The sequence below is a fragment of the Gossypium arboreum genome, chromosome 5 (genome assembly GCF_025698485.1).
Source record: "Gossypium arboreum isolate Shixiya-1 chromosome 5, ASM2569848v2, whole genome shotgun sequence".
Taxonomy (NCBI): domain Eukaryota; kingdom Viridiplantae; phylum Streptophyta; class Magnoliopsida; order Malvales; family Malvaceae; genus Gossypium; species Gossypium arboreum.
Window position 1 is genome coordinate 1,854,162 of NC_069074.1, and position 13,088 is coordinate 1,867,249.

The 13,088-nt window shown below is 31.0% G+C and overlaps 1 protein-coding gene across 1 annotated transcript; it reads left to right on the forward strand.

The window, feature by feature from the left end:
• Nucleotides 1-10,005: 10,005 nt before the first annotated feature.
• On the forward strand, nucleotides 10,006-12,974 carry LOC108487509 (probable flavin-containing monooxygenase 1). The gene is made up of 5 exons (XM_053027838.1): nucleotides 10,006-10,517; nucleotides 10,633-10,873; nucleotides 11,747-11,925; nucleotides 12,027-12,379; nucleotides 12,467-12,974. The coding sequence occupies exons 1-5, from the start codon at nucleotides 10,053-10,055 to the stop codon at nucleotides 12,807-12,809; spliced, it is 1,581 nt and encodes a 526-aa protein (XP_052883798.1). The 5' UTR covers nucleotides 10,006-10,052; the 3' UTR covers nucleotides 12,810-12,974.
• Nucleotides 12,975-13,088: the final 114 nt, after the last annotated feature.

Sequence of the window (13,088 nt, forward strand, 5' to 3'; positions counted from 1 at the left end):
ATGTGGAATGGCGCCACCTATATAAATACAAGGGAAATAGTGCAATTTCTAGAAAAATAAGGGACTTCAAAACAATTTTTTATTTTTTAGTGGAGCCAATTTTTCTAAAAATTGCAATATTTCCCTTGTGTTTATACAGGTGGCGCTATTCTACATGGCTCTACCAAAAAATTAACTTTTTTATACTCCCTTCTAATGTGACAAGTTGGTGGCGCCATATAATTTGGCTCCACTAACTTTTACTGTAGATTTAAGATCATTTTCGTGTTTAATTAAAAAAGTGAGTCATTTTGATACTCAATTAAATTATTTATGTTATTTTGATAAAAAAGCCGAAAACTGGATAATTAGTGACAAAGCCCTTTAAATCCTAGAAAGGTTGTAGGGCCGAAAAAGTGGAGTAAGGGCTTTGAGCACAGCCCATTAGCATAATGGGCTTTGAGCCGATAAATATTAGTCCAATAAAATTAGGGTCATTTACTAAATCATATTTAGAAGTGTAATTCAGTAAAAATAATACTGATTACATAAGAAATTTTTGCTGTAAAATTTTGATTAATTTTCAACATATCAAAATAAACTTCTTGGTTAACTTGATTAATTTATTTCTAACTGTTATGGTTGTTGGAAATATTAATAGAGTGATTGAGGATGAAAATATCAAAATCATTAAATTAACCTACAACAAAAAATATCGATATATTTTCTACGAATATCGATACTATTAGCATTTAATGTAACATTCCGAAATAGGGCCTAAACGGAACAGTGGTTGCGAAACCACAAATTCAGGGTAAAAAAAAAAAAATATATATATATATATATATATTTTATTATTATTTTGAGGTTCATGGTATGATTACATGATTGTGTGAAAATTTCGTGATAAAATTCTATGCATAAAGTGCTTAAATTGAGGTTAGGGACTAAATCGAATAATTTGCAAAACTTGCATTCTAGAAGTTTTTAGTATGAAATTATTTTGGAATATTAATTAGGAGATCTTAAATGGTAATTTGACCAATTTTAAGTTCATGGACAAAATTAGGACATGGAAGGAATTTTTGAAAGTTTAGTAAGGAGGGCATTTTGGTCATTTGGTTATTAACATTAATAAAAGGTAAAAAGATGATAAAATTGTATCATCTTCTTCAAGTTACCAGCAGAACCTTACCTCTCTCCATAGCTGGGGTTTCTTCAACTTTCAAGCTTCATAGTAAGTGATTCCAAGCCCCGTTTTTAATGATCTTTACGTTTTTGAAGTCCCGGTAGCTCGATAAAGCTTATGCTAACAATAATTTAAGTTAGGAATCAAATTTGGAAAAATACCCATAGGTGAAATTTGTGTATTTTGATGTTTTATGATGGAATATGAGGTTTTAAATTATGTTAGACAACTTGTGCTACTTGGTTTTAAGTGAAAACGAGTAAAAAGGCTTAATCGGTAAAAATACCTAATAGTCATAAGTACATGTTAGTGTGTGAATTTGATGTTGCCATAGAAGGGAAAAATGATCAGTATGTCATAAAACATAAGAAAATAGGATGAAGTTTAATTTACGAGCCTTGGGGCAAAAGTACAAATATGTGAAAGTTTAGGGGCAAAAATGTAATTTTTTCAAAGTTTGAGTAAAGGGTTGTTTTGATAAATGTTGATATTAAATAAGCTAAATTTGCTATTATAGATCAAGAAGAGCGAAATTCGAGAGTAGATCGGGAAAAGAAAAGTAAAGGACTAAATTGTAAAGTTTAGTCACATTTTGTATCGAGGTAAGTTTACAGTAAATAAATGCAATATTCTTTTATTTTACATTATTATTGTCAATTTCAGCATTTATATATTTATGTTATGAAAATATTTAAAGTCGAATTTAAGGTGAAGTGACAGAGGAAAAGTGTTAGAAAGCCGGTTGAACCCTAGGAATGTTAGGATATTAGGGTTGACAGAATGAACGAAATGAGCCATGTAAGTCCATATTAGAAATATGGCTTTGGAGACAGGATTGAGCCATGTAAGTCCATATTATATATGGCATTGGAGACAGAATAATTCATGTAAGTCCATGTCAAAGACATGGCATTGGCGAGATATTGATAGACAGAACGACCCTAGTATCCTTAGTATTCCGAGTGGTTCAACGGGTCAGGATACGAGTTAAATTACAGTGAATTAACAGCAAAGGAAAAGTAGATTATACTTATGAAAAGGAAAGGTCGTAAGAAAGAAGGTAAGGGAATAAAGAAGAAGATAGAAATTGAGAAGTAAAGAAATTTATGATGTTAGATGATATTATGCATAATTATCCATTATGTTGAATGTTGTGATTTATTTGCTTGTAAGCTTACTAAGCCTAGTGCTTAATCTCTTTATTTTCTTCTTCTTATAGTACTTATCTAGCCACTCGGGATCGAAGGAAACGTCGGAGGCCGATCACACTATCAAAGAAATAACTTCGGTATAATTAGACGTTTTGTTTTGTGTATGGCATGTATAGAAACTTAGCCACTTTTGGTATAATATGAACAATGAATGATGTGTAAATACTTGCTAGTGATTAGCTAATAAAATGGCCGATGATATGCATGTTTATTAATATGTATGATTGAATGGTGATTATCACATGAAAATTATGAAAATGTGAAAGTAACCTAAAAACAGATTCAAGTAACAGCAATGATGTAACTTTGAAAAATCACTAAAATTGCATAAACATAGTTTGAAGATGAATAATATATGAAATTAAATCTTATTATGTCTATTTTCTTATGGAATAAGAAAAATAGGTAAAGGTATTATATTTCATGATATATCTGAGTTTTAGTGAAACAGGGTCAGAGCGATTTCTGGAACCCTGTTTCAACTTTGAAATTCACCATAAATTGTACAAAACTAATTAGAAGGTATACTTTATATGGTTATAATCCTTGTTGAGTCTAGTTTTAAGAGAAACAAACGGCTTAGTGATATGAATTTTGTACAGGAAGAAACATGGTTTGTAGTAACAAGAGGTTAGTGCAGTCGAGTTTTGAAACAGGGGAAACTTTAACTAATAAACTGTACTAATTGGCCAAGTCAAAAAATCTATGAAAAAATTAGTAGATAGATATATGAGTCTAGTTTTAGGAAAAATTTACGGATCTTAATTTCGAGTTTCGGAACTCAAGATATGAATTTTTAGGCGAATACGATGCAGAATGGCAGTACATTCCGAAATGCTTAAATAAACAATTTAAACCTATTTAAGGGATAGAATAAGTTTAGTAATGCCTCGTGCTCGATTCTGGCAACAGTCTCGGGTAAGGAGTGTTACATTTAATGTCTAATGCAGTGACCCTTAAAATTAGTTTACAACGATACTTGGTAAAATGTATCGATACTTTTTGTAATTAATTGAAAACAGAATGTCAATTTGGTATCGATTTTAGAATAGGTATCAATATTAGGTCAAAAAGTATCAATACTTTTTTTTGGAGCAATACTGACTTGTTTTAAAATAATTTTAACTTGATTTTATCATTTTGCTAATTTTATTCAACTTTAACTTTGATTCAAAAATATTTTAATTTATTATATCAAAACATATTATCAAATAAAACTAAATATAACATAGAGGAACCAAATTATGTATAATATTAAAGAATAGATATTAAATTTTAATTTTAAACAAAGTAGAGAAATCATGACGTAAAACAATCCATGTATAACACATTCACTTGTCTTTTGATTTATTAAAAAGTCTGATATTTTTTATAAAAAAATTTATTGTTAATTTAATTTAATTGTAAAATGAACTGGGGATAGCAAGTTACTAAAAATAATAGATTTTGCTTTAGAAATGATAAAAAATATGTTTAAATGAAATTTATTAATATTTTATTTTTATATTAATTACATATATTTATTATTTATAAAATTTTAAGGAAAATAAAACGAGAAATTCAAACGAGAATCCTACATTATCTTAAAAAAAAAAAAGGTCGGGGGGTGTGAGATTGCTTAAATCAAAACCTATTGAAACACAAGTATTAGAATTTGAAAAATTCAATTACGGATAACAGCAATGTGAAGGAGATTCTAATTTTGGTGGTTGAGAAAACATGATTTCAAACCTAAAGTGATGTATGTTCCATGGTCGTTTCGGGGCAAGAACACAGAACAAAACTTTGATTCTTCAAAATTGGGTTGTTCTGTTCCTCACAAAGCAAAATGATGGTATTATGGTGCATTATGACCACTCCCTTTCACCAAAAATTATGCACGTGGATTTGTATGTGGCTGCCGCAGAAATAACAAAACAATTGACCGGAATGTTTAAAAACCAGACTAGCAGAGTGGTCGCCAAGGAAAGCTGCCCAGGCGGTGTGGTGGAACTTGGAAGCCATCACCCTTTCTAATTTCAAATCTCGCAGCCAAAGTCTTGTCTGTTGGAAAAACTGGCCTCTCAATACTTATTGCAACAACTGTGTAATGCTCATCCTGTAGGGGAAGGGTCCATCCCGCTACTGTTTGTTGTCACTACCGAATTTTATATGAATGTTAAATTAGATTCCTAAAAATTGAAGAGATTTGACAAATTTAAAGAAAAATTAGAGATCAGGGCTGATTTTGAAATATTTAAAGAAATAGACTGATTTTGGAGAAAGAAAACAAAAACGCCCTTATTGAACGCATTGCAATGAAAACACATTTTATTGGGCGTATTTTCTAACTTTTTTGACATATTAACTATTTGGTTAGATGGTTAAATGTTACTAGTATTGTTTTTGACTCACCTCTCCTACTCACATTTATATTTTTTATTTCATGTTATTTTAAATTTTTTTGTTTTTCTTAATTAATATTTTTATCACATTAGCTCTGTTGGGAGATAGTTAAATAATAGTATTTCATGCACAGCCGTGTGTCCCTTGTATCTTTTAAGAATGTAAGTCAGTATGCTCACACGGCCTAGCACACGGGCGTGTGACTTGGCCGTGTGATTCAAGTCAATATACTAACACGGGCACGGACACGGGCTAAGACACGGCTGTGTGTCCCTATTTCGAATGCCCACACGGCCTAAGACACGGGTGTGTCTCTTGACCGTGTAAGTCACACGGTCGTGTTGAAAATATTAAATGTTTTCGAATTTTTTTTTTGAGTTTCTGATTTAGTCCCAATTTGTTTCTAATGAGTATTTTGAGCCTCGAGGGCTCGTATAAGGGACAATATATGTATAATTTTTATTAGTTTTTGACATGAATGCTATATGCTATGAAATGTTTGCATTTTCTGTCTGTTTGATTTATAACTCCGGTAATGCTCTGTAACCTTGTTCCAGCAACGGATTCAGGCTAGGGGTGTTACACGTTCTTCGAATGGAAAAATCTCGATAAGATAATTTATTTAATGAATTTGAAAAACATGTTATTTATTTTTATATTGATATGAATACGGATGTATTTATCGATTGAAGCTGTGAATGATAGGGAGTTGTCATGGATGTTTTATTATTATTATTTGATTTATTATAGTTAGTTTGGTAAGATTTTTGTTTATCTTGTCGAACTTACTAAGCTTCATTAAACTTGCTTGTGTTGTTTAATGTCATTGTAGATTTTCGAAAGGTTGGACAATCGGATTGGCACTCAAGTCACACTATCCAATTTATCTATGTAGTTTTTGAAACGTTAAATTTAAATTTTATAGCATGTATAGGCTCTTATACTATTTTGGTTAATGTTCGGCTTATGTAAATGTTATGAATGATATTTTGTGCAAAAAACCAATTTGCAAAGGGTATGAGAATGAGGTATAATTGTTATGCTACTATGTGTGGCTTATATATTTGATTGTTGTGGTTGTGGTAACTTTGTTAAGTATTTTGATTTGGTATTGCTTGAATGTGTATTTTGAGATTAAATTGTATATAATTGTGGTATGAATAAGGGTACATTGGTTAGACACATATTAGGTTGGTTTTGATGTATTTTTTATCCGATTAATTTCATTTTGATTTTGTATTTTGGGTAGTATTTGAATTTCTTAAGGTCCAAGTAATTTGATTATGTTTGTATTAATGTATGATTTGAATGATTTACTATTTTGTTGTCTGTAATACTTCGTAACCCTGTTCTGATGACGGATACGGGTTAGGGTGTTACAGATTGACTATTTTGTTGTCTTGTAATACTCCGTAACCTTGTTCCAGCGACGGATACGAGTTAGATGTGTTACATATAAATAATTGATATATACATAAAAATTAGTTAATGTTTTAAAAAATAAAATATATTTAACATAATGATACATATAAAAATATATTTTATTATATAATCATTAATTTATATAAATAAAAGAGGTATAAATTAAAAAACTCGATAAAATATTTTTATTGATTAAAACACTAATTAAAAACTTGAAACAACATTAAATTAAAAAAATACAAATGTGCTTAAAAGAGGAATTGGACTTGGGACTCAAGGATAAAGATAAAACTACTATTACTTAACCATCTAACTAGAAGAGCTAATATAATAGAAATATTAATTAAAAAATAAAAAGCTTAAAATATCATGAAATAAAAAATATAAATGTGAGTAGAAGAGGAATTGAACCCAAAACTCAAAATAAAAACAACTAATATTTAACCATCTAACCAAATTAGTTGATGTATTAAGAAAGTCAGAAAACACACCCTATACGACACGTTTTCATCTGACGTGACAGTGAAAATACGTCCTAAAGAGCACGCTTTTAGCCACATCAGCAAAAAAATGCATCCAATATGATGCATTTTCTTCTTTTCTCTCTAAAATCGACTTATTTCTTTAAATATCCCAGAAAACGACACAAATCCCTAATTTTTCATGTTTGGTGTTGAATTTGGATTTTTTTAGTTAAGATTTTTCAGATTATTTCAAATATTTTAAGATTAATTTTTTTTTTTCAGAGTTTAAACCTTTTCAGGTTCAAATATTTTCAAGTTGAAATCAAATTAAGTGTGAAGAAGTATGGCCTTGAGTTTTCAGGTCCGATCTCACATTGCTTATGTCTACATATGGCGATTTCATTAGTTAATTGGTCATTGAAAAATAGCAAACTTAAAATTACTCAGCTCTACCATTTACCAAGATTAATTATACTCTCTTTTAAAAATATTAATTGTTAGTACATATAAATAAATAAATATTTATGTGATGCATAAGATATTCTTTTAATTATACTTGAACTCGAACTTGTTCTTATCCAATTGAATTAAATTTGAAAACATTTCAATTTAAAAAAACTCAAACCTCCTTAAGCTTGAAAAGACTAAAATTCGATCTGATACAAAACCTGAGACTATAGATATTTTTACCCAATTTGGTCCAAACTTAAAAAGACTTAAACTCGAAATGGTTTAACTACAAAAAACTTCAACTCAAAAAAAAAAAATCCTAGCTAAAGAACTCCAAATCTAAAATGACTTGATTTTTAAACAAATTTTAATTTATTTAACATGTTATAAAAACAATGAAATCTAATACTAAAAATATTACTTGATAACTAGAAAATATACATGTTAAAAGAAAAATATATATATACATGTTAGAGAACGGATTGAGAATTTTTTTTCCTATCTATAATATTTTTCCATTTTCTTAAACAATTTCATTATAGTTTACTATATGTTCGGATCATATCTACTCTTTTTAATACAATGTCTAAAATTACTTATAATCCCTTTCAAATTCATAAATAAAAAAATAATGCGCTTTAATATAATTGAACCAATATCCTTTTACATTCATTCACAATAATCAACACTAGACTTGTAAGGAAGTTGTTGAGGCAAATGCCAGGCATACTTGATCATCTATTTCCACAGTTTAGGTCATACTAATCAACATGTTAATAGTGTAAGCAAGTTGTATAAATTAATTCATTAAAATGGTATTGTGTAATTGGAACTCCTTTAGTCAAATCTACTTTAATTCACATTATGTATTTTTTTTTTTCTATTATTTTCTTTCTAGAAATACAAAATTAGGTTCAGTTTGGACTTCCCAATTATATTAGTCCAGTTTACTGGTTTGTGGTATGGCTGTCAATGCTGACATTGCATGCAATTAAAACTAGGCCTAATGATACATGGGTGCATGTAACTAGATTTTTCCTTAATTGTCTAGATATTGAGTTATTATTTTTCCAAATCAAGGCTTTTCACTCGTCATAGTCAGTTTATCTGAAACTTAATTTAGACCCGAAATTTGCACGACCTCTTTAAATAACTTCATTCATAACTGTAACACATTACCTTTGTTGAAAAGTTGGAACATTGAACCTACATAACCTTCAAGGACTGACTATAGTTTCAACTTTGAACCTTGAACCAAAAATTATACCATTTTCTCTTTTGTTTTCTAAAGGAGCTAAAAAAAAAAAATTCCAGAAATGTGTACTTTTTTTAAAAAATTAAACAGCCCTCTCAAATTTTTTTATTAGTTCTCGTACTTTGCATAAATAGTGGATTTACTCCCTCTATCTTAATTCGATCATTTTTAGTACTTGCAATTTCACGATTTTAAAATTCTAATCCTAATTAATTGATAACTGTTAAATTCATTAAGTTTTACTATTTCCAAAATCTAATGTGATAAACATATAATCATATGTATTGTAATGTCAACTTTATATTTTTACAAATTACTCAAAAAAACCAGTTAATTAATTTAATGTTTGTTTGATTGTGTTGATACAAGAATTTTGAAATTCGAAAAATATAGAGACTAAGAATGTATGTTCATGACTAATAGCATAATTTAACCAAACAAATTTAATTGCTATTGTTTGGGTCAAAATTTGAAAAGTATAGGGACTAAAATTAATAAAATTAAAGTAGATGAATTAAACCAACAATTTATCCATAGTACAGGGACTAATAGTATAATTTAACCCTCATTCAAAGGTGTAAAACTGGTGTGGACCTAATAACATCCCCACGAGCTTCCATTAAATTTCCAGTCAATGTTCCACCACATTATCAAATTGTAAAAAATAGTATGTACATATTGTAGTTTTGTAAATGAACATGATGAATGGCACGATTTCAGACCGACGTAGCAGATTTGTGCAAGGAAACTAGATTTTTCCAGGAAATTGAAAATATATCATTTGCATGTGGAAGAGAGAAGGGTATGATATAACTACTACGTCTACGTACGTACTAAATAACAATTATATTCAAAAAAATTGGTTGTGCTTCGTTTAATTTTTTACATAAAATGCAGGAATTCAAGAACAAATTGATTATAATTAGCAAATTGGGGTTTGGTATTGATAGGCAAAACCTTAATTACTATAATAATGAGATTCTCAGGTCTCTATTCAAACATATTTGTAATAATAAATAAGTCTTTATTTGACTCTTCAAAAGTGATTTTTTTTGAATGGAAAACAAGGTTATTTAATTAGGAAGATAGGTTTTCACATCTTATGAAGAAAAAGTACTATTTGTCCCATTCAGGTGGTGATCACTAAAGATTAATGCTTTTTTCTTGGGTTATATAGTTATGTTAAAAGGGTGATTTTAGATTTTTTTTTTAGAGTAGAGATTAAAATGTAAACTTTTTATTTTATTTTTTATAGTAAATAAAGTTATATAAATTAAGGAGAAATATATAAAGAGAACCCTTGACTGTTATAATTAATAATTGAAAATATATAGCTTATAATTATTAAATTAAATGAAACTATGAACAAAATAGAAATGTAGAGTATGATTTGAAGATGCCAAGAAATTTAAAGTTGTATCAGTTACTTAAAACTATGAAATCAGTTGGCGAAAGTTCCCTTCTCCAACGAACCAATTTCGCATTAACAAGTGTTATCATATTTTATTAAGCAAGGAAATATTGGTCTTCCCTTCCCTTTCCCCGTCTATGCCAAAACTCTTACTTCAATTCACGTGCCTTTGACAATGACCTCTCTTCGTTTCATGCAGGCTATAAATTAACATTCAACTTCTCACCTTTCTTCACCCACAAGCCCTTCCCTTGATTTCTATCAAAGATTTTCTCCCAAAGCTTCTATGGCTGAGAATCACTATGAAAACCCTCCTCTTACCATCTCCAAGATTGGTATCATTGGAGCTGGTGTTAGCGGCATCGCAGCTGCAAAACAGCTATATCACCATAACCCTGTTGTTTTCGAGGCCTCGGATTCAATAGGTGGGGTGTGGAGAACCTGTGCTTATAATTCCACTAAGCTGCAATCGGCTCCTAAGGATTACGAGTTTTCGGATTTCCCGTGGCCTAACAGAGACGATCCCAGTTTTCCTACTCATGTTGAGATAGTTGATTACTTGGAATCATATGCTAAGCACTTTGATGTGTTGAAGTTCGTCAAGTTCAATTCAAAGGTGATGGAGCTACGTTTTGTTGGGCAACAAGGAACGACCGAGCTTGGCGGAAATGGTGGGGCGTTTGGGAGTCCATTACCAGGCCACCCTGTTTGGCAGATTGCAGTGCAAACTAATGGTTCACAAAACCTACAGGTTTGTTGCTTGTATAATATCTTATATCATCTATGCTTTACGTAAATCATTAGCTAATACAACCAGCTAAAAACGGTTTATTTTTGTTATCTTCTTGGCCCTTAATTACTTTCAGTGGTATGCCTTTGAGTTTGTGGTTGTTTGCATTGGAAAATATGGGGATATACCCAAAATTCCAAGTTTCCCACACAACAAAGGTCCTGAGATGTTCCAAGGCGAGGTCCTTCATTCCATTGATTACTGCAAACTGGACAAGGATGCTGCTTCTCAACTGCTGAAAGGAAAAAAAGTTGCAGTCATTGGCTACAAAAAATCAGCCATTGATCTAGCTGTAGAATGTGCAGAAGCAAACCAAGGTGATTAATTCTCTCTATTATATTTGTATACTAATCGCACCAAATTAAAATTATTGAAAAGTAATTTACAGTTTCAAATATTCTTTAAGCATATGGTGCATTTCTTCACCTAGATAGTCACTATAACCAAGTCATATGATGAACTACTTATTTAATTTGTTAGAGAGCCCAAAAAGAACCATTATCTGTTCATTTTATTTAATAGCCATATATTTTTGGCAAGAGTGATGATTTTTTTATATCTATAAATCTTATACACGTCAATCTCTCTCTCTCTCTCTCTCTCTATATATATATATATATATATAAATAAATAGGTTTGTGCATGAGGCATGCTCTTATTCTTAGTGGGAAATGATTTGCCTACAGAATGGTGTTTGCGGTTGTTGTATCTGATAAATTTAGGGTTTGTGAAGAAAGATAAAAAGGTGTATAATTTGCCGTAATGTGATACATGGGGTTGGTAGGGAGGGAACATGATTTTCCCACAATAGGAAGGTCGAGTTTTGCATGGATTTGTGTTTTTGGGTTAAAACTACAAAGGTCAAAACACACTACCAACCAAAAGCATCTCATCACGTAGGGTTGGACTTCTAGGCTTTTCCACTTTTTTGACTAATAACGTTTTCAACGTTTCTGAATCATATACCATTAGAATTCCAACATGGGAAATTTTAGACTTGTTCAAGTTATTTTTTCGTTCTGCCAAATATGTAAATTTAAAACAAAACAAAATAGAAACATGTTTTCAAAATACTCTGAGCCCCCAAAAATTAAATTGGAAAAAGTTAGGGTATAATTAATGGAAACAAATCCTTTGATTTTTTATAATTAACTACGGTGTTAACTTTTACTCCAAATGATGATTTAAAGGGCCTGAAGGTCAGCCATGTACCATGGTAGTAAGGACACTTCACTGGACTGTTCCACATTATTCAGTGTGGGGTTTGCCCTTCTTCTTGTTCTATTCTACAAGAGCTTCTCAGTTCCTCCATGAAAAACCCAACCAAAGCTTTCTCAGGACCATGCTTTGCTACCTTTTGTCTCCCCTGGTGAGTCAACCTTTCTTAACTTAAAAACCCTTTAAAAGACAATACATTATGTATATATATACACATCTATAAGCTGATATAATATGGTGTTTTGTTGGCAGAGGCGAGGGGTTTCGAAATTCATCGAGTCTTACTTGCTCTGGAAACTTCCATTACGGAAATATGGTTTGAAACCAGACCACCCATTTGAAGAAGATTATGCATCTTGTCAGATGGCCATCATGCCAGAAAATTTCTTCACCGAGGCTGATAAAGGAAACATTGTTTTCAAAAGATCATCCAACTGGTGGTTCTGGAAAGAAGGAATTGAGTTTGATGACAATACTAAAATGAAGGCCGATGTTGTGATCCTTGCAACTGGTTATGATGGAAAGAAGAAACTCAAAACTATCTTACCAGACCCTTTCCGTAGTTTAATCGAATATCATCCTTCAGGAATCATGCCCTTGTATAGGTATAAACATAATATTAAAAGAGCTTAGTTTGAGGGTTTGGTGTGAGGTTTTTGGGACTAATGAATGTTTAATTCCTGTTCTGACAGAGGTACAATCCACCCACTGATACCCAACATAGCTTTTGTGGGTTATATCGAAAGTGCCGCAAACCTTCACACATCAGAGCTGCGTAGCATGTGGCTTGCTCGATACGTGGACGAGAAGTTTAAGCTCCCGAGTGCTGAAAACATGCTCGAACAGATATATAAGGAGATGGAGGTGTCGAGGAGAATAACCAGGTTTTACAAGAGGCACTGCATTTCCACGTTTAGCATCAACCACGGGGATGATATCTGTGAAGAAATGGGGTGGAATTCTTGGAGGAAAAGAAGCTGGTTCGCAGAAGCTTTTAGCCCTTATGGCAGTCAGGATTATCGCCTCAAAAACTAATAATTCATCATAATACTCAATTCTTTTTTAAATTTGCATCTCAAAAAATAAGTGAAGAAAAAGTAGAAGTGATCATCAATTCATCGTAAAGTGTCATTCAATTTCAATGTCCTGTGTTTTTTTATATAATTTGTAAATGGGAAAAAAAGGAATAAGTGAAAGAAATATGTTCTTAACATGCAGAGGAGACTCAAACCTGTTGCAATATATTATGTATATGTGTATATATTTATATATTAAGTCCAAAAGTCAATCATAAGGCAACCAACCAGAACAAAC

Coding starts and splice junctions, on each gene's coding strand:
- LOC108487509 (XM_053027838.1), top strand. CDS start 10,053: ATGGCTGAGAATCACTATGAAAACCCTCCTCTTACCATCTCCAAGATT. Junction 10,518..10,632: donor ATGGTTCACAAAACCTACAG/GTTTGTTGCTTG, acceptor AATTACTTTCAG/TGGTATGCCTTTGAGTTTGT. Junction 12,380..12,466: donor GGAATCATGCCCTTGTATAG/GTATAAACATAA, acceptor CTGTTCTGACAG/AGGTACAATCCACCCACTGA.